The 22,186-nt window shown below is 37.1% G+C and overlaps 1 protein-coding gene across 3 annotated transcripts; it reads right to left on the reverse strand.

Moving 5' to 3' along the window:
* Window positions 1-6,818: 6,818 nt before the first annotated feature.
* isl2b (ISL LIM homeobox 2b) lies at window positions 6,819-10,693 on the reverse strand. 3 transcript variants are annotated; one of them, XM_085353076.1, is made up of 6 exons: window positions 10,636-10,693; window positions 10,087-10,276; window positions 9,430-9,692; window positions 8,080-8,363; window positions 7,219-7,386; window positions 6,819-6,935 (listed from the first exon to the last, which is right to left on the reverse strand). In XM_085353076.1, the coding sequence occupies exons 1-6, from the start codon at window positions 10,691-10,693 to the stop codon at window positions 6,819-6,821; spliced, it is 1,080 nt and encodes a 359-aa protein (XP_085209202.1). The 3 variants fall into 3 exon arrangements, with proteins under 3 accessions (XP_085209202.1, XP_085209194.1, XP_085209185.1); XM_085353068.1 differs by having other exon boundaries at window positions 8,080-8,366; XM_085353059.1 differs by having other exon boundaries at window positions 8,068-8,366.
* Window positions 10,694-22,186: the final 11,493 nt, after the last annotated feature.

Below are 22,186 nucleotides of genomic sequence, written 5' to 3' on the forward strand. Positions count from 1 at the left end.
AGGTAAGCCTGAGGTCTGCTCACCATCCCTGCTCACGCACACAACATGCCCAGAAACTTTTGCATGCACGGATGAGAGCATGCATGCTTCAGTGCACACACATATGGCTTTTGTGGTGTAATGCAAGTTGCTACTGTTGCAATGTCTTTCCCAACAGATTCACCTAAAGTACCATAGAATATAAGAAAGAAACTTTGCTGCATGCAAAGTTCCCTCCTTTTGCAGTTTTAACTCATTTAAATCGAGATAGAAAATTGGCCTTAAAAATAAAACATGTCGGTCAAAATAGGTCACAGCACATAAAGGGACAATTTTTTTAAATTCAGCATTCTAAAATATCTCATCACACCTCAGGGATTTAAAATGTTTACAGGATAATATGTGGATATTTACTCACTGTGTCATTTTCCCGTAAAAGCAGCATTTATTCTCCAGGATCAATAGTGCACAAGATGCAAGGTAATACACACAGATGTTGACACTATCCTTTCATCATCACTGTAACCTAAGAGTACAGATGATTAAATTCTTGTCACCAGATGTTAAATTGGCTATTACCCATCTAAGATAAATTGGTCCTTAAATTTCACATTTAACACCTTGCCAGAGGTGCAGAAAACGTGTAAATACAGAATAAGATGCATTGAATTTCATACTGAGGGCAATGCTTGGTTTTTTTTTTGGCTGTTTCACATTAGAACAAATAAGACAAATAAAGATTTTTTTTTATTTCATAGGAATCAATAATTTTTAAAGGAGTAATTCATTTCTAGGTTTGCTTCCTAGTTAGTTAGCCAGAATGCCAGAATAAGTAGACTTTGCTTCACATCTTTGTCATATTAAATTATTTAATTTTAATAAATCTACTGAGAATCTCAGTCAACTCATTGTTTCCAAACGTGTTCTCTTACCCCACCACACTGAGCCCCCTTTTGTCTTGTCTCTCTCTCTCTCTCTCTCTCTCTCTCTCTCTCTCTCTCTCTCTCCCTCTTTTAAAATAGAACAAAACGTCCAGATATGTCTCTGCATTAAGTCAGTTTGTCAGAAAGCTTCCCTTGAGAGTTTCGGACTTGAAGTTCGTCCCGGCTGTTCCTCTGCTGGTGGCCCCCAAAGCTACACCAAGGTCACAGTGGAACTCAAGAGTCGAAACTTTCGCAGAGACTTCACAGAAATCATGCACACGCCACTTTTACAAAATTTCGACTATGTAGTAATGCTAATTGAACAGTATGAGCTCACTTTTTTTTCTAAAAGCAGTTTTCTGTCGTCCACTTTTTTTCTTTTTGTTTTTCTATCCGTACGAAATTCAACCTTTCTAAAAGCAGAATATAAACTGTCTTGATGAGAAAATCAGAGACGGTCAACATGAGGATGTTAGTTTAACAATAATACTAATAATAATAATAATTTGTGGTCTACCAATGGCAAGGCTGTTAGATTAAGTGGGTGGTTCACATAATATGACAGTTCTACATTTTTTAAAATTACTTATGCAAGTCAAATCGACACAAAGTACATTAATCTCTTTACTCTGTGTCCCATTTTTTTTTTTGTCTATGTGCCTAAATAGTTGGATAGCTTCACTTTAACCACTGATTACCTAAAATTCATCAAAAGAAAAAAAAGAAAAGGAAAAACGAGTTCGGAGTGTCTTTATTTTTCTGTATTATTATTTTAACTTTATCAGATGTAATATCACATTTAGTAAACGGCAAACTGCTACGTTTGATGAACGCGAATGTGTATTATGAATGTGTTCGTGTTCAGTGCAGGATTACTGTAGATTATTACTAAAAATTACCAAGCAAGAAAAAGTAAGAAAGAAAGCAGCAATTTCATGAGGAAATGACTTCATTGGGGCCTAAAGAGCTCAAGATAAACTAGTGCCGTAGCAATACCTAGAAAACGTTAAAATTTAACAGCAATTAAGGATCATTAATAAGAATAAATAATAATTATAAAGTGATGAAGGTCCATAAATATCTGACCCGTTCTATTAAATCATATAGAGTGCCATTTTGAATATTAGCTACAGTTGTTGTTTGGGGGGGGGGACGACGAATGCAAAAACGGATGTGGAAATCCAAAACGAGGCATTGTTATTTCCTTGTGCATTTCTTGTTTTTCTCTAGAAAACAGAACAAAAACTTGTCGAAAAAAAAATCTAATAAATAAATAAGTGATCCACTCGTGAAAGATGCGTCTTGAGGAGGGCGGCACTGCTACTTCCCTCCTGATCTAATTACGCCCACCCCTCCACCAATTAGAGAATTACATCACACCTTTAAATGGACTCCTCCTCTTAATCATTAATGACATCGTGTCACTCCCTCCAACAGCATCTAGTTGCACTGTGGCAACATGACACGCGCAGACTCGTTATCAGCTCTGCTAGAAGTTAATCGGGTGTCGGTGGTTCTGGGTCAAAGTTGGGAGGTATAGATTTAACAGGGTATCTGTCAGAGGTGGGACCAAGTCATTGTTTTGCAAGTCTCAAGTAAGTCTCAAGTCTTTATCCTCAAGTCTCAAGTCAAGTCTCAAGTAATGTCAGGCAAGTCAGAGTCGAGTCTCAAGTCACTGGTGTAAAAGTCCGAGTCAAGTCTCAAGTCTGAAACTTTGAATTTCAAGTCCTTTCGAGTCTTTAAAAAAAAAAAAAAAAAAAGCATGTTGCAGTTATGCTAAATGTAAATATTAGACCATGTAATTTTAAAATCTGTGTTTTTCTCAACACATGAAAAAATAGTGAACTTAGAAAATATACACAAATTGTAAAATTGCACCTCTTTAAAATGCAGCTCAATTAAACCTAGCTCCAAGAATAATTTTCACCGACGGTTCTGAGATAAGCTGCATGTTATTCTTGGATGCGGTTGTAGGACCAGCTTTAAAATCGCATGACAAAAATATCATACATATTAAAAAAAACTGCATCACCAACGTAGCCTGGACAACATTTGCTAGTTAGATGAAGTCAGCTATCTCATCGTAGCATATTTATATGCATATTTATAATCATACGGTTCTTGGAGTGAGTGCACACACTCATGAAGTTTAGTAACTTCAGGTCACTGCAACAAGCCCAGGTACAGTTTACCGCCGGATGGGTGCAGGACCTTGAAATGCACCGTGTAGAACGAAAGACCATCGTACATATCATAAGTTTACCAGTCTCACAAATTGTCGTCATAAATACACATTCCTTAACCGTTTATTAATATAACCTTTGAGCTCAACGGTAATTAATTAGTAGTGGAAATAATTTCTGGTAGCATCACAGAAATGTAGCAGTGACAATAATATTGTATGCTGTAATCGTACTGGGCAATTAGTGATACAAAAACCTGTTTTATCCTGTGAATAAAAGTATATGTTTTTGTCAATGTACCATAATAACAGAAGCGAAACGCAATATTGTGTCAGGACAATTCACTATTTATGCACAATAAATAAAGGAGCATAGCGCGACACTTTCTGTTCAGCGCCAGACTTGCTTGTAACCTATATCACCAATTATGTTAAGAAAAATGACGCATTAACTACAACAGCAGACTGACCTTTGTGTAAATGCTTGGAGCAGACTAACTGTGAGCTGGAGTGTTCTGGGACGTTATATTTGGTCTTAGAATGGCTGCAATCCAGGACACCCGTCGCCTCTTTGTTACTTCGGAAACATGGCTCGAACAATTTCTCTTCAACGACGTAATCCGATAACAACCGATCTCTTTACCCGTCGGCTTCCCGTGGCTGTCATGCGACCGGCTATTGCAGTTAATAATACAACAGCTTCTTGACATTTTTGTGTTTCTTTTTATCGCTGTATAACTGATTTTAATTGAAAGCCTAGTACCGCTTGCCACGAGTTCCCAGAATCCTTTGCGGTTCTACCCGTGAATGACGTCACATTTTCAATCTCTATATAATATGCATGTTAAATTTTATATTTGGGGTAAAATATCAAGTCTTTTCAAGTAAACCGGTTCAAGTCCAATTCAAGTCCCAAGTCATTGGTGTAAAAGTCCAAGTCAAGTCACAAGTCTTAGAACATTTTTTCAAGTCAAGTCTAAAGTCATAAAATTAATGACTCGAGTCTGACTCGAGTCCAAGTCATGTGACTCGAGTCCACACCTCTGGATTTAACAGGGTATCTGTCATAGCTTTAATGCAACGAACCGGGACACAACAAAGCCTACAATGTCTCCATTAAAATTAAGTCTGTATGGAAAAGAGTGAGAGCTGCAGACAAAGTAGCCTTAGGTGCGTGTGTGTTAGTGCGTCTACTGAGCAGGGATCAGCGGTGTTTATTTTGGTTCTTATTTAACACACTGGGAGGAAACGCCCACTGATGGAAGTGATAGAAGATCGTACTCCCAGCAGCTGGGCTACTTAAGCTCATTGTATAGATGTCAGAGGGTCTGATCTCTGATCTGTATTGGCAGCGCGGGATCGCATAAGAACTGAAAACACAAGATGGAAAATAAACTTCACACCCGAACGCCTGAGTCAAATGATTTTTGTCGAGTGTAATTGTGCGTTTAAAGGTTATTGAAGAGTTCGCCCTTTTCTAATTCAGTGAAAGTTCTCTTTTTTTCAGTTACATTTGAAGCATGTCCGGATTTTAAAACAGACTTGAAGAGCATCTAAGCAACAAAGGAATTATTTTTCACTTTAAGCAGAATCGATGATGTAACTCCACAAATAAAGCCTGAGCTTGTGTTATTTTAACAAATGTGGCTCGATTTGATTTTATTATTTTTTTATTATTATTGTTTTAAAATAATAATAGAAATTGCAACAGCGTCCATACATTATAGGAAAACGTCCCTTAATGATTTTCTGGGAGGGAGAGTTAATAGGCCTCGCATTCTTGCCTGTAAACGCCATTGTTATTCCTCGCTTATCTATGTTATCTTAATCAGCTCGCATTGTTTGCCTATCTTATTTGAAATAGCTCGATTACAAATCTATTATCTGCCCTTTGTCATTCAGCTTCACAATTAAGACACTGACAGAGCACGAAAAACAAAAACTGCAAACATTTGTTTTGGTGAAAAGGCGCCCGGTGTAAATACGAAAAATAAATCACTATATTGAGTCTAAAAGAAAGGAAACGATGCTCAAAATGTTTCTAGTTATTTCCGATAGAAATCGATTAAGAGAATTATCCGAAACCATTAAGTCTGTTGTTGGCACTGAAGACGCTTTTCACTCTTGTATCTTCCCTTTTGTTTTAGATTCCACAGAACCAAAAGTGCATTGAGTGAGAAATTCTTTAGAGCAAATGTAATAGACTAAATACCTAACAAAAAAAAATTAAAGTGAGTAAATTCCTACGTACATCTTAAAATGCTTTATCCACAGATTTCACATAAATGATGACTTTGGTTTGTGTGTGGTTTGTTACACAGTGCAAGATATGCCAGTCCATTTAGTCTGAGCTGTCATCTCGGCTGACCCGAGTGCAATAACGCAATTTAGTAAAGGAAAATAAACCGAAGAGGAGAAGTGACCCTTTACGAGCTGCTCTCAGTTCCCCTCAGTTACGAGGGGCTTTGCTGAGGGTTTGAGTGTGTCAAAGGTGGGGGGTGTTTAGTTTGTTGTGGCTTCAGTCAGTGTATCGTTTGCAGGTGATGCCAGGACTAGATAAGAGGTCGCCGATCCCTGCGCGCTGTCTAGACCGGCTTGTGACTCAACTAGAGTAACTGGACTGAGCAGAATTTACAGCAGATTTTTGCCCCCGAGATAGTAAATGACCACTGGCCGATTCCTGCCATATAACCGAAGGGGAATACACCGCAAGATGGAGGGGGGTGATAAGACCACAGAGCCAGCTTCACTTAGGTTGAACAGGACAAACAACATATTCAGCGTAGCAGAAATTAATGCTTTTAAAATACGAAACACGCCCTAGAATGAAATTTGTAGGTAATTTGTTGCTGTGTTTTTTTAATCAGAAATTACACGCTGTCAGGAAGAGTGAAAATCTGTTCCCTGTATTTGGGACTGGACTGAATTTATTTTTATCACAATAAAAGCGCCTGAAAATCTTAATTAGGTCCATAAAGTGGCAGATGGGCAGTAGTTACTAATTTTAAAGCGTTTTTTAAAATATATTAAATTGCATTGCTTTATAAATGCACATGTGAAATAATAATGCGCCTGTACAATGACTGGTCACGAAGACACTTTATGTATTCAGTGTTTTTATTTTTTTCTCAGTTAATAATCCCTTAGCGAATCGCTTTCCTAACAATAAATAATATAACAATAATTTACTTTTTGTTCGAGAAGCTCAAACAACCTGTTTCTTGCCCTTAAGATAAAATATTTTACAACACGAATACTTTGCAGATTATCATGCTCTGAGCTTAAGACAAAACGTCAACTGGACTCGACAACGAAATGAATGTATCAAAAATTCTCATGTTGAAAAAAAACAAGACACATTATGATCACATTAAATTGCAAGATGTCCATCTGGATCACCGTGGAAATGTTTCCAATTTGTTTCTGACGGTTGGTTTGTTGTAATATATCCATCGGGAGGTATTCTGTACATCTTCGTTCTCCGTATCAAGTCATGCAACAATTGTTCTGCTTAGTTTTTTGTCAATGAAAACTCCGGAGAAAAAGAAAGAAAAAGAAAAGTCGGAGTCAATTGGTGCTCTCTTGGTTCCGACTTCTGCGTGTCAGGAAAAAAAATGCTTTCTCCACTGAAAATTCGGGCGATGTGATGAGTTGGTCACATGCAAGGGACCGGGATCATGCTGCAACTGTCCTTGCAGGAGGGATGACCATTAGGATGGATGGATGGCCCCGTTTCACGTCTCCACCGGGCTGGGTACCATACTGTTCGGGGTGTCCGGTAACTGAGAAGACAAAGAAGTCACGTCGCTGCCCGAGGAGTTCCCGAGAGATCCCGATTCAGAGAAAGACACCTGAGAGCAGAAAACAACGTACCAGAATACTGCTTTAGTACCTTTTTTTTTAGTTTTTGTTTTTTGCAAGTGTGAAAGTGTGAAAGTCCAGCTTTACTTTTGCAAAGCACACGACGCACACGTGGCCCAATATAATTACTTTGCATGTGAGTGCGTGCATGTGTTGCATATCTGTATTTGACCGCATGCTACAGAATTTACTGGCTATTGTTTTCGTGCACATGCAGTGCACCAGCAGCCTGTATAAATCATGTCACATTCAGTCTGTCCTGAACACACACACCAGTTGTTGAAAAGCTGGCTGATCCAGGTCGCTCTGCAGGGCGAATTCACTCAAAGCTTTCCACGGAGGCTGGTAGGTCTGAACCTCCACTGGGTTTCCCTGCACGTTCCCCTCGTGTCGAATTGGACTCCCAGCCACAAGTGGCGTCCCCGTGAGGCCCTGCAGGCTCTGAGAATATTTTACAAAAACACACAGAATAAGAACGATGTGTCTCTTTTCTGCAAGGAAGAATTTGTCAACAACTGTGGTGTTCAGAGAACTTCTGTTTATCCTTCTGACCCCTATAAACCCTGCACATGCTCATCTTCATGGACCACTTGTGATGAGTGCAATATTTGTGGGAGGAAAATAAATAATAATAAATAATAAATAAAGGACGGGGTTTTTATTGAAGTTTTTTTAGGGGCGGAAAAAAGACTGAAAAACTGATCTAATACAGAGAAAGCTTGTATACAGAGAACCCTTTTTATCTTTTATGGCAGGCAGCTGAAGTCAAAGTAGGTGATTTATTATTCATTGACATAAAGTTTGAATACAGCATAGCACTGCAAGGGTGCACTGGGCCTCACTCTAAGTAAAGGTAAGTCGAATCACAAGTTTACAAAAGGTTAAACGCAAAGGATTAGCTTCTACTAATGGAAAAATAAAAATTCACAAAGCAAACAAAAAGAAAAAATTCACAAGCTATCAGGTTATTTTCGTGGGAGTTGCATCTGTTTGCAACTTTGCAGGAGAACTTGTATGTCACAAAGATGTATGGCAGCATCAAACAAATAACCGAGTTCACATTCAGGTCATGGCTTTAAATGAAAGAACGATTGAAGATAGTAATTAAGCGGTCAAACTTACGAAGATGCTTACAGTCTTATCGCTCTGCTGCTGCTGCTGGAGCTGCTTCATGAGGATAGATTTCTTTTTGTCTTTGCAGCGCTTGTTCTGGAACCAGACCCGGATAACCCTTGGGCTCAGGCCAGTCATTTCCACCAGCTGCTCCTTCATCAGCGCGTCCGGCCTCGGGTTGGCGTTGTAGCAGGTCCGCAACGTGTGGAGCTGTTTCTCGTTCAGCACCGTCCTGACCCGCGTTGTCTTCTCCGACTGCTTGTGGACGTGGTTCCGATGCGGAGCCTGCCGCACCGTTACAGGATCTGCTGAGGACGGAGAAAGGGTCTGTCAGTGACTGTGACACACTAAGAAGGTCTTGTACAGGAAACATTAATGTTTTGATACAATTACTCTGCAGCCCATTCGTCTCAATCTGTGCACTTTCGCCTTCTAAATCACTTTAGATGGATTTGCATTATGCAGGAAAAACCAGCCATATTCATCAGCCTGACGTGAATTAAACTAAGACAAGAAAAAAAACTCTGCAACGTTTTTAAACCACGTTCCAGTAAACTGCTGTTTAAATCAATATTGCCAGAAATGCCCGCTGCTTTAATTTTTTATCTGAAGATAAGAAAAACAATTATGATTTCTACAGTCTCTCGCAGTGTAATAAAATAACGCACAATAAGCGTAAAAATCGATTTGTTACAATTAATAACTGTTTTTCAAGGCTGCACTTTCCGGCTGAACTCACGTCGTGAATCGCTGTCGCCATAAAATGGAACATTTTTATTAAATGTGAAAAAGGAGCAGCTATGGCACAGCTAGAGACCTGTGTTTTACTGACGTGTACAAACCTGTTCTGTTTTACTAATCAGGAAGTTGTGAGCATAATTCTCACGTTTACTTTATTTTCTTTCTGTGGTCAAACGCCCTCAGGATCTCTGCGAACACACGTACACACACGCACACACTGTCACAGCCGACTCAAATACCAGATTATTCAGATAATGGCAACAGAGCAGGTTACTCCTAACGAGATCAATTATGAAATTAGCCCTAAGAAAGGTCGCAGCACACAGCTGACGCACACAAACACACACACACACACACACACACACACACACACACACACACACAGTCCAATCACAACAAATTACTTGCATGCTGAGGAGCGGAAGAAGTTTTAAATAATAATAATAAGAATAAACCTTGACCATTTTACAAGGATTTTATTCATAATTTGTACATAAACTCTTATAATTTACAAGTTTTTATAAAAGAGCGTTTTTAGGACATAGTTTCAATAAATGCACAGGGCCAACAAGAACAATAATAATAATAATAATAATAATAATAATAATAATAATAATAATAATAACTGACCTGCCAGGTGCAGCGGTCTGTTGGAGTGGATGTGTCCGGGACTGACGGGGCTTCCTGCGGAGCTCCTCTCCAGCAGCAGGCTGTGGTCTGCCCGGCACAGCAGCTCCTCTTCCCGGAGAGAAAACTCGTCTCCCGGCAGCAGTTGCCTGCTGCACACGGAGCACCGAAAACACTCGATGTGGTACACGTTATCCCGAGCTCTCATCACCAAATCGCTGCTGCTGAATCCCAGGTTGCATTTTGCGCATTTAATTCCAAACAGCCTGGCAAGAATAGATTCATTGAATAGCATTAAAAATCTGCGGGAAATGTAAATAACAACACACACACACACACAAACTTTGGGGTGTTCAGTCAAAGATGTAAGTTTTAGCTCTTTTAAGCGTTTAAGGCATCATATCATATATTTTCATTGATAACATGTTAAAGCAGTGTGTAGGCCTAGATATGTTTTTCGTTAGTGCAAAATTTTATAATAAATTGCGCATTTAGGATGTATGTTACAGAGGTTTTCTTGTGATTTAGATTTTATTTTGTGTCCACAGTTCACTCACTTTTTTCATAATAGAAATTGTAATCAATAGCCTAAATACATCCAACATTAAATTTATACCGACTAATATCACTCGATAATTAGGGGATTTTTTTTAATCCTACCTTACATAATCTCTTTTGCAGTAGGTTTTGCCGTCCCGGACGAAACAAGTACAGGTCTCATCCAAGTACTGGCTGCACTCCGCACACTTTAGACAGGCTGCGTGCCACTCCAGATCGGGAGAGACTCTCAGTATGTACTGGTCATGGATCTGACTTCCACATCCTACACACATCGCGAATCCTGGCTTCTCTGCAAAGAGTCCACAGACTGACAATGCATCCGAAAGAAACACGACAAACAGCTGCACCATTTATTTCTATAATGTTTCACTGTGAGGGGGGGTTTTAAAGTAACTTCTCTGTTTTGCAGACTTGACAACACTTGCTGTTATGTAACAGCTGGGGACTTTAGCCAGTACTCAAAAAGCAAAATACGGAATCGTTTCGTTTATCACAATCTCACCTGAAACACACAGCCACACAAATTACTTTAGTATTACTGAGAAAATAAGTGAAATAATCGGCGCACTGCCCAATATATCATGTAGCCACAGCGACGAAAACAAAATCTGCCACTTAAAACTTGACCGAACAGCTTGGCTTACTTACTTTTGGAATGATCCCCCATATCACCCAAGAAAGAAGAGCTGAAAATAATATCCACCATACAGGACGGGTAGAGGGGATTGTAGACGAGGAAAAGATGTAAGAAGATGAACTGCCCCTTCGCCTGCCTCCCTGATAACTTGTGTCTCTCCGGACTGGAGGGGGGCCGAAGAGGCTGCAGGGTCCCACGCGCTGTTCTTCTGACGTCATTACGTCAACATCGGACTCTCCAATCGCTCCACCTCACCTCTCCTCCATTCTGGCAAATAATAAATAAATCTCGTTGATGTGTATGACTGACAAAAGCGTCGGAGTAAAGATGTTCATATTTTGTTTGTTTTTTAACAAAGATAAAATAAAACCGTATAAAGGCAACGAATCATTTTGACTCGTGTTGGTAAGAAAAATATGTTCATTATCAAAATCCTGTTGAATCATTTACCATTAAAATAAAAAAAAACATCTAAATGATCCTTATGTTTTTACTAAAACTACTCTTAAGATTAAAATCCTTCTTTACTCAATGAAATGAGCCTGATTATTAAAGATGATATTATTTAGAGCACCTTGGGAATTACTCGTCAGTGTTCAGCTCGGTTCAGCTGTACTGCATAGATTCAAGAGGTGCAGCATTTCCATATTGCTTCCAATGAATTATTGATTAATCAAATAAACTATCTTAAATATCAGATAGAGCAAACTAAATCTGCCATGGCAAAATATGTTGCTGCTTTCTTCCATATCACATTTGCAAGCCTGGAAGAAAAGTCCGTGCATATTACCGCCCATATCTTCTTTTAAGTGTCTTTGAACCCAAAATAAGACATTAGTTCAGTTATAAGTACTTTTATAAATAAATTCAGTGTTTCTGAGCACAGTCAAAGTCTTCTGCTCTGTTCGGTCTGCTCATCTATGAGAACAAGGCCACCTACTGGAGGAAAACCAGAACTGCGTGTTAAAGGGCAGAATTGAGCGTGGGGCTGAGCATAGCAATTAGGACTGGCATCAAATAAATCAGTTAGTCAATCTACAAGAAAACTAAAGCTAACTAAAGAGAACTACAGATCTATGAATTTCCACAGGTCTACTTTAATTAATCATACAATTAAAGTTTACTGGTCTTTGTGAGTAGATGGAAACAACTAATGAAAGCATTCTCAACAGTCCGAGATGTTGATTTTTACATGTAAGGTCACTTTTCCCAGTTTAATTATATTAAAAGGATCTCTGCATGGGAAAATGAAAATTGTCGGCTCAGCAATTGCATTCGGAACCATTGTGACAGTCATTTCCACACTCTGTCAGGGTCAAGTCCATATGCAAAAATTTGATAAGAAATAAATATTGAAATAATTGCAAAACACTCAATTTTTTCTCTCTCCCCTCTCTCTCTGTCTTTTTCTATATGTTCCATAGAATTAGTTAAACCAAACAATTAGAATCTTTTTGTTCTCGATTTGGACGTCTGAGTTTCTCCTTGGGCAATAATAATCGTTGAATGTTATCTTGTGATGTTTCTGTTGATATTTTTGTTTCTCTTTGTCAGTTTATTTTCAACTCTAGATATTTTTCTGCATCTTCCTCCTCTATATTCTCTCTTGTTTGCACGGGTTTAACAAGCACAACAACTGACAGAAGGGCTCCCAAATAAGTGTTGATAATATCCTTCAACTCTGGTTCATGCTAAGGGTAAAAAAATGTGTCCAAAGTTCTGTAAAGAGTTACAGCAGATTCTTTGAGATTTTAACTCATAAAAAGCAAATCAAATTGCACTGCTGCCAGTGGTGCCATCAGCGAGGTGGGAAGAGGGCTGTCATGCCTAATCACCAGAGTAATCCAGTTTTTACCACTCAAAATTACCAAAATTAGCAGAAGTAGCTGATTTATAAAGTGTAGCTTTGAGAAATACATGTAGGTTTTGATGGTGTTTAGTTTTCTAGAGAGAATTGAATTTTATTAAATGAAATCTACATTTATAAGCAAAAATGCTAATGGTAAAAACTTGTGATTTTTTACCATTAGCATACATATAATTATGTATGCTAATGGTCAATATCTCTCTGCTGTTCTGCTTTAGAAAAATGAAATCCACTTTCTTGAGTACGTTAAGTCACATGTAAGCCACTTCCTATTATACAGTCTATGTGCAATGCCTAATATTAAACATTGTATCTTTTACTTAATATCAACAAGAAACATGGTTAGCAGTTTAGCTCCAAACAGAATTATTTTTTTTTTTAAAAAGCACTTTTTTCTTGTTTACTTTACTTTCGCTTTTATTTTTGCCTTAATATTCCAAGTAATAAGAATGCACACAAGGAATCATACAATAACGTCATATCTGGTAAACCCAGGCTCACTCTATAGCGTATTCTCTATTATAATATTATAATATTGATACATTTATATAGTGAAGTGCTTGGATAGACATGAAAGAGCCAGATGTCCAGATATATATTTTATTATGCATATTGGATTTTTCATCACAATGTTCTCGTGCATATAAAATGTCTTTCTTTTAGATCAGTGACCTAATTTTGTAACCTGTGATTGTTCAATAGAACTGTCAGCTTGCAGATCTAATGGTATTTCAATTGAATTAGGTTGCATTAGACTACATCATAGGTATTCCAATTCAACTCATATTGATCTTTATTTCTAGACTAGGCTTTAGTCTGTTTAGTATTAAAACAATATGTTGTGTGTGACTGATTCAATATGTCTGATTCACCAGCATCGGTCACTTTAGGTTGCATTAAATATAAAATATATTTCAGAAAGCAGTATGATATTAAAGCCACTGTTTTTACCATTTCAGAAGGGGTTTAAATAATAAAGAAAGTTGTTGCTGATGTTTTTGAAACCAGACAGAATGGTGTATGCTTTCACATGACCTTTTCGCCCAACCTTAAGTGGGCTCATTATAACCATTACTTTAACTTTCATGGGCTCAGTCATGGTCACTGAAGATCTTTGATGGCTTTGTAAACCTAAAATGTTATGGTTCTCTTTACAGCCGAGAACTTCCTTTTTAATCCTCCCCCGAGTGTCTACTCACCTGGCTGTTGAACTATTTCAGATCTAATTGAGTTCAAATCTCAAGAAACGTTTGTCAGGGCCGTGTATCCTGATCAGGTTTGTGCTAGGCTAAAAGTTAAGTACTATAAATAAAATGAAGGAAATTTATGTCTCTGTCATTGCTACCTTTCCTCCTGAGGAAGAATTATAAAGCGATATCATGGAAATATATCATAATATTAATAAAGAATTGACAAGGCCTGGTCGATTCTGTAGAAACATCCATTACGTTTGGTGCTCTTAATCATTCAACTTTTTTTGGGCAGTGTTTTAGCCAGAATGTGTAGTCTAAAGAATAAAACTCTGAATAAAAAGTATCAGGTACCGTCACTGTGGTGTGGCTAATACTGTGGGGTCAAGGGTTGCGTGTGTTTTATTTATATATTCAGTCTGCAGTGTCAGGAAATATCACACACAGCAACATTGTTTGTGACCTGTTACTGACTTGATCTGGCCCAGCCAACCTAGTTGTCACTCTGGAATAAAAGCCTCCCAGAAGAATCTCTAATCACTGTTTGATGGGGCCCATTAACCTCATGAAATATATATGTGTGACTGAACTCATCCACTTAAACTTTGGCAAGAGCCAAATATTCTTGTTTGGAATTCAGTTGGGCATTCCCGCTCCGCATTACTGAACTTTTCACAGTGACTCGTTTGCTCTTGAATGTTTTGGGTTCGATGGCACTTTGCCTCCATTGTCAGACCTATAAGTTATTTACAACGCCCATCCGTTCAAACCCTCCACAAGCTGGATTCAGTTGACATTGTGCCAGTTTGTATATCTCTGCTGGAGCATCTTTTTTTCTTTCATATCGACACACATTGTTATAATTAAAAAGATATGTGTCATTTTTCCAAAAGCATTTTTCATTTTGGACATGTTGGACTTGTTCATGAAAAGTTAGAACAACTGAGAACATGTTTTTTTGTTTATTCATCATGTCTGTCGTATTTGCCAGGCCACAGTGTGTACATGTGTGATTTGCTCATGAATTGTCTGTCATTGCTGGTTTAAATGAAGCTTGGTATGTATTCAAAAAGTAAATGAAGTTTTAATATATACAGTCTCAGAGGGGAAAAAATCTCACACCTCAAGTCAGTTTACATTTATATTTTCACATTAATTAAGGGGCTGAACAGCAGAGATAACATCATACTACTGTGTGACCTGGTGAATGAACTGAATTTTGGATGTTATGCTAATTTTTTGTGTATGCAAATGTGAGGTTTTGTGATGTGTGTGCATTCCTTTGTGTATGGCTGTGTGTGTCTTTTTCGCTGCATGTGTGTTGTGACATAACTGCTGTCTTTCTCCCCAGTGATGTGCAGATTTGCCATAAGCCGAAAATTGTAATGGACACACTGTTTATCTGTCTCAAACCAATGACTCAATGCATTTTTTTATGCAGTGTCATTTTAATTTTTTTTTTATAAAAACCAAACACAAAAATCATGAACTGGAATATTTTTAATAATCACTTAAAATTCACTTTTAATTGAAGATTACTTTTATCTGATTTAAATACACCCGTTTATTCAAATAAAAATAAACATAACTGATACATAATAACCAAGACTTCTACTATTAGTGTAACACATTTTACCCCTGCATAAGATTTTTTGTTTTGACATGCTCATTTAAATATTTCCGCTAAAAAAAAATTCATTCAAACATCCAGATTCTAAGATCTGATCAAAATCTTCTGAAGTCACTGTAATTATTTCAATACATAACATTGTTTTATTGTTGTGTGTTTTTCAGTGTTATATGTCCTCAAAAATGCCTGTGCTAGAAAAAAAAAAAGAGCACAAAAACACTTCCTTTATGCAAGTGAGGTCGTTCTGAGAGGGTAACCATGTTGCAGATTTATAATTCATCATTCTTCAGAGTTAATGCAGTATTCACGTGATAATTAGTATTAATTTTTGATTGGTGCCTCAGGGCAGCTCTGCATTGTTGGACTGAAAAACCTGCACCATTATTACCTTATTAGTGTAACTGTCAGCCGCCTGTTTTATTTTACAAATGCACATCTTGTATTTTTCTTATCAGCTGCTCTCATCAGCACAGAGCAGGCATCTTGTTATCGCTTATCAGTGACTTTACCAACAGGATGTCACTTAAATGAGCAAAGAAATATCTTTGTTCGGACCAGTCAAAACAAGACCATCAGTTAGTGTGAGGGCCTCACCACAATGAATCATATCATGTATATACTTCTAATGTTCAGTTTTATGTTTATGTTTTACTATTAACAAATTCATTTTACTAATTGTTTATTGATTAAGTAATTTTGTTAAGTTTACTGTAGCATTGTATCTGCATTTTGTCTAGTTTTAGTACAGATGGATTCATAAGGTTTTTGGACAATAAAATGTTTTTTATTTTTTGCCTCTGTACACCATCACAATAGATTTTAGATCGATGTGCAACTGAAATGCAGTCTTTCAGCTTTAATTTGAGTTTTTTTGGCTCTTAATTTGGTCTTCAGTAACTGAAAAGGATGAAACACATTCTTTGTTGGGGCTGAAATCAGGTGGCCAATTTAGACTGTGACCATTTGCAGCATCTAATCGAATCTGAGTGCTGTACTCTTCAGAATAAATGGTACTTCTATCATTATCACTTCTATCAGTAGTCACATCATCTTTTTAACAATACTGGCGTGGTTCCACTACATCCTGATGCCTCCACCATGTTCTGATCACAAGCTGTTTCTCTCTTTCTCCATACTTTTCTCTTGTTGTAAACACTTAGTATGTTTTAATTTGTAAAGTGCTGTCTTGATTGTAGACTTTGACCATGATATACCTGCTGCCTGACTGTGTGTTTGACTTGGTTAGATGTTGTGAACTTGTTGTTCTTCACTATGTTTAGTTGTCTGGTTTTTTGGTGTAGCTGAGCTGGCCGGCACATTCGTTCTTTTTAAGAATGTTGATTCATTTTCTTTTTTTATTTCTCTGATGGGTTTATTTTGGTCTTTGGCTCTCATATTGAGAGTTCCAGTGAAAAGCAGCCACACTTGGAATCAACGTCACATCTTCTATCTGCTTCTATTGTCATGAAAAAACAAGTTAACAGCTGGCTATAAAGCTGAAATTCTGCACTCTTAAATTTACAAAAATTGGGAAATTGTCCAAAAATTTATGGACCTAACTGAAATGAGTTTTGGAGTGGTGGCAGAAAGTAAGTCGTTTTTATTGTGATCTCCATGTGTTTATTTTTTACCACACTCACACTGTGATGGGGGCTTTTAAATAGACATTTTTCTATTTTTTTTTCCTAACAAAAAAAAGAGAGTCTGCTTACAGACCAGCTGATAATCTTAGCTGTGTCAGGATTTCCCGGTTTTGTAAAGCACTCATGTCCTTACACCTGAGGGGAGCTTTTCTGTGTGAAGGAAGAGGTTTCAGCATCACTTTGGGGTATTTTATTAACAGGACAGCAGGTGCAAGATTCCCTGACCTGCTGCCTCCACCAGCTGTGTGAGTGTGTGTGCACATGGTGTGTGTGGGAGAGTGCGTGTATGTTTATGAGCATGGCGAAACTAAATGGCAGACAGCCAGAGCTCTGGGAAAACTGACTGACCTGGCAAAACTACTGGTGACTCTGGTGAACCAAAAACCTGCCGACTGCTGCCTCAGTCATTTTTTCTCCTGAAAAAGCTGTTTGTTTCCAGTTGGATACTGAAGGCAAAGGGTCTGCTTTTCTTGGGGCTTTTTTTTGTTTGTTTTTTTCTCAAGTGAAAAAAGGCCCTCTAGATTGACAGCGCCTTTCATACTGTATTATCCGGCCTGGCTTTTAACTCCAGGAGAACTGTGTTCACAAATTGATGCTCTGCTCCTCTGGGGCTGTAGCTGAAACATTAAATTGTACTAAAATATTCATATGTGAGTGCATTTAGCTGAGAGCAATTGATGTGCGACTCCCCAGAGGCCAGATGGAAATGCTGCAGGGCCCCAGCACGCGCTGGCAGACACCCTGAGCTCTAGTCGGGACAGTGATTGTGATTTAGCTGAGGCTACAAAGTAAGGCCAAATTAAAGGCTACTGAAGTCAGGATGTCAGTGACTGCACTAGTGTCCAGAGATACAGCAAAATATCGAATCACTCATGCGCAGTTGAAAAATTAAAGACTATCTAGACTTTTAAGGCAAGAAAAATCATTAAGAAAACAACTGAATGATTTATTGGTGAATTACTTTTCTACTCATTCTGAACAAATAAGTAATTAGTACAAAAATGAAAGATCGGGTCAATCTGATAGAAACCCTGCTTCTTGTTCTGAAACATTTTAAGGAGAGAATAGAATTTATTTTTATTTTTTGAATTTTTAGTTGACCTTCTGTACACTGAGTGTAATTTGCATGTTATTTTAACCCATATTTGTACCTACAGTATTATTATTACATATTCATATTGTAGGAAACACAGTATAGGCTTTGCAGTTGACAAAACTTGTGTTTTTTATTCATTTTATAAAGTTTGCAGTTTGCAGTTAACATTTTCACTGAGTGTGCTCACATCTCCTAAAACCATGTGTGTAAATGTGTGTTTAGACTGATTGTGCATTTGTTGCAAAAGTAGAATGCTGAATATGTAAATGTACTTCAACAGGATTTTTAAAAAATATGTTAACTGCAGAAAAAACATTTCCCAAAAGTTTTCCTTTAAAAAAATGTTTGTTAATTTATTCTTTATGTATCCAGTCAAGCATAGCTGTCTTCTTACATGCTGGATTGCTGAATACATTTAGATGTTCAGTATTTTATTGAGGTTCTTGGAGCACAAGCTGATGTTCCTTATCCCAAAGGGCTAAGTGAGTAGCGCCCTTGTGATTTTCACATGATAGTGTACAACTTCTTTTGATTACGTTAACATATGAAGGAGCAATGCACAATATTTTGTTGTTTTGTTGGGGTTTTTTTTTTTTTTCGAAAATAAGTGAAAAAAAAGCCAAAGAATTTTAATAATTTTACAAAATTTGTAAAGTTTACAAAAAAATTACAAAAACTTTGCAAAATCAGACTCAGGCAAATGTAGTTTCTGACTTTATTTATCTTCATACTTTACTACAAACAGGTTTAATAATTGATATTATTCCTCCAGAGAACTGAAGTGATTGAGCTTAGTCACTCACAGGGTCTTGTTTCGAGTTCTCTTTTTTTCTGCTGTTGACCCACTTTTACCCAAAGAAGCAAAGGAAGAATCTGAGGGGAGGGTACCACAAGAAACTGTTTTATGTAAATGCAGAGAAAAAAAATCTTCTGTAGCCATGACAACAGTCTCCCGAGTGGATTTTTTCCACCAGGCAAACCTCTGGATCCTGTGCACTTAAGAAGTATGTTTCAAAAAGAAAACCTGAGAAGCTTTTTAAAGAATGATTTATAATTTATTTGTATTTTTCTCCTACATCAGAGCCTCTTGAAGGAGTGTCCTGTGTGAGATGTGTTCTCAATCTGTCAGGCCACAGCAGCTGTGTTCCCCACATCTATTTGTTCTCAATGAGCTTTACTCTATTTAATATATACCCAGCTGTTCTGTGTCACAGGACCGTATTCAAAATCTCTTACATGCACTTTATAAAAAGTCACATTGACAAGCAAGAGCTCTTTGGAGTTGCATCAGTAAGGTCCCTCGGAAGAACACTTTTTTTTCCTGTATACCTGTTGGTTTTAATGGTGTAAACATTCTTCATATTCCAGTTCATTTTACATCACAGTCAGTGCTCCAGTGGTGCACATCTTCTAAATGGCAGACTAACGCTTTTTAAACATAACTGCAATTAATTTGAGCCTTTATAAGAAGTCATGAAATGTAACCTATTTTTAACTTTTTTGTTATAAAGCTGGCAGCACACGGCAGGATTCCCTGCTCTTGCATCACCACCAACAAACCCCGTTTTAGTCAAGTGCACTGTTAGATGCTGGTAACTAGGGTGTCAAAAAAAGTAAGAAGGCAGAAGTAAAAAAAAGAAAAAAGAAATGTGTCTGTAGAGAAATACTGTACAAATTATGAATAAAGATCAATGACAAGATTCTCCAGAAGTGAAGCCAAAAATTTCAGACATCCCTGTGGCTCAGTGTAGGTTATAAAACCTATATCCTTATTTAATACTATGAAGTTTGATTTGTTTTTAAGTAAGCTAAGCTTGAATGATAACTTTATTAGTACGCTAAAGTTTAGCCATAGATAAGAACACAACCAGTCCAGATTATTTTAGATTTCATGTGAACTACCAGTTATTAGTTGTTATTATTATTATTACTTATCTCAAAAGATTTATTTTAACCCAAATTTTACAGTGAACATAGAGCAAGCATACCTCAAGAATCCGCAACAGTCCAGAATAAGATTCAGCCCAATTTCCATCATATTTTGGATTTACTTTGCTTCGCTGTCCTTCTGAAGTCATAAACACTGACATTATTGACCTTTAAAATGAATGCAAATACCTTGATAACTAACAGTTGCTTTAAAACTTTAAGCAACTGTGTTGCCTAGCAAATATCTAATACGGAGTCAGTTTTTGTCTATAGACTCTAGTAACTCTTTAAGGTCTTTACCTGTTAAAAGTTAAGCAGGATGTTCACAATGTCTATAATACATGCCTAAATGAACTGAGCTGCTCCCATGTGATTGGCTGATGTGATCATGCACTTCATACTCTGATCATGGTAGAACCAGGATGACAAAGACACCTTAAGTTAGACATTATTAAAAAAGATATATTCTGCTACAAAGTACGCTCTTTTTGTTGTATAGCAGCTTTCTTTTAGCTAAAGATACATTAGCTAATAAAATAGTAATAAAGCTGTTTTTTGATTTTCTAAAACAAATAGCTTATCTTTTCCACAATGACTTTCAAACTTTCAGAGGTGGGGTCCTCTTGATCTCAAGGGTCCACAGATAATTCCATTAATACACACGAAAATCTGCAGTGACTGTTCAAAGTTCTTCGTCTATCATTTACAGAATTTGTTTAGTTATTAGTTTAGTTTATATTTTAGTAATGGGAGCCTTAATGTTACTATAGATTAGGAACTTGCATATTAAAGGAAAGAAGAAACACAGATATATGCTCCTTAGTCTTACAGTACCAAAGGGCTCGATAATGCAAATCTAATCCATTGGTTTTCCTTTGTTAACGAGAATGAAAACAATGATCATGTAATGTTAATGTAGCTAAAGGGACTCCCTCTGTGCCATTATTAAAACATTTCAATTATTAAGTGTCTAATGGTCACTGTAAATGTACCTCCTGTGAGTGTGACAAGACCTACCCAGTGGTTTCATTGGAGAGATCCCAAAAGCAATTTACTTCTTAGGATGTCTTCTGAAAGTGATGGGACACTTACAGACAGTCTAATTAACTAGGTAAATGTACTTTCTCACGGATGCCTATACTAGTACTTTAGTTTCATCACTGGACAGTGCTGTTCAGGGTTGAGTTGGAAATTGAACCATATGAGTTATCGCTTCTTTTACATGGCTGGTTGAGCTGGAAGGAGTTTAGGTTAGAGGCAGAGTACCAGGGTTTGGCAGGGTTTGGCACCCATATTCAACTGGATTCCTTTGTGTGTGTCAGGAGCCAAGCGGATCATTATTTATTTACTTGTTCCCCGGCATGCGATAGGCATTGTTGTTTTTGTGAAGTAGACTGATGTGATGAGTCTGGTAATGTCTAATAAGTTGCAGATTCAGGTTATCACATTACATGTCAGCTGTTTAAAAAAAAACACAGTTGGCTGCTGAAGCTTTTTTTTTTTCCAGACATTTTTTTCTTACTAAGCTCAATTCATGCCATTTTTTTCTCAAGTGACAATGCTTGAATTGTGCAGCTCTGTATTGTTTATTGTTTAGGTACAATATATCCATGATTATTTAATGTGTGAGTCTTATTTAAGAAATTGAAACAGTTATGGCTACATGGAGCAACTATTGCAAAATAGCTTTTTTAAAATATATATATGAACTTAAGAAATGTATAAAGTAACTTCTTTGTTACTTATAGTTACAGTTATAGTTACTTATAGCTACATATAGCTTTCAAATAGTTCGATAGTTTATCTTCTGAATTAATGATTCCAGCTTTAAGACAATAAAGTTATTCTATTTATTTCTAAATTTCACATTTTGAATGCGCCCTACTCACTACATCGACACTTATTTGGTCTAAGATGAACACTTTTCTACCATCTATGTCCATAAGACTGGTCTGTGGTTTTGTTACTCTGTATTCTTTGCTCTTCAAAAAGAGAGAAAGATCGAGATTTCTTAGAAATTAAAACTGATATTAACCTTATTATCTTATTATTGTAATAATATATTGTAATGTGTAATAGATAGATACGGTCTCATTTATGAATTAATTAAAAAAGAATAGTAATACCAATCCTCAAAGTCCGTTTTGCAAATTAAATACTGAACTCTGAAAACTTGTGTCGATAGTGTAACTACAACCATAATCGTT

Source organism: Diplotaxodon limnothrissa, linkage group LG1 (assembly GCF_057381915.1).
Source record: "Diplotaxodon limnothrissa isolate DT_005_m linkage group LG1, D_limnothrissa_male_GT1.1, whole genome shotgun sequence".
Lineage (NCBI taxonomy): Eukaryota > Metazoa > Chordata > Actinopteri > Cichliformes > Cichlidae > Diplotaxodon > Diplotaxodon limnothrissa.

Excerpts from the sequence above, each read along its gene's own strand:
- isl2b (XM_085353059.1), bottom strand. The coding sequence starts at position 10,693 with ATGGTGGATATTATTTTCAGCTCTTCTTTCTTGGGTGATATGGGGGAT. Across the intron at positions 10,277-10,635 it reads TATGGGGGATCATTCCAAAA|AGAAGCCAGGATTCGCGATG; the intron begins GTAAGTAAGCCA and ends GACTCTTTGCAG. Across the intron at positions 8,367-9,429 it reads CAGACCGCTGCACCTGGCAG|CAGATCCTGTAACGGTGCGG; the intron begins GTCAGTTATTAT and ends CTCCGTCCTCAG.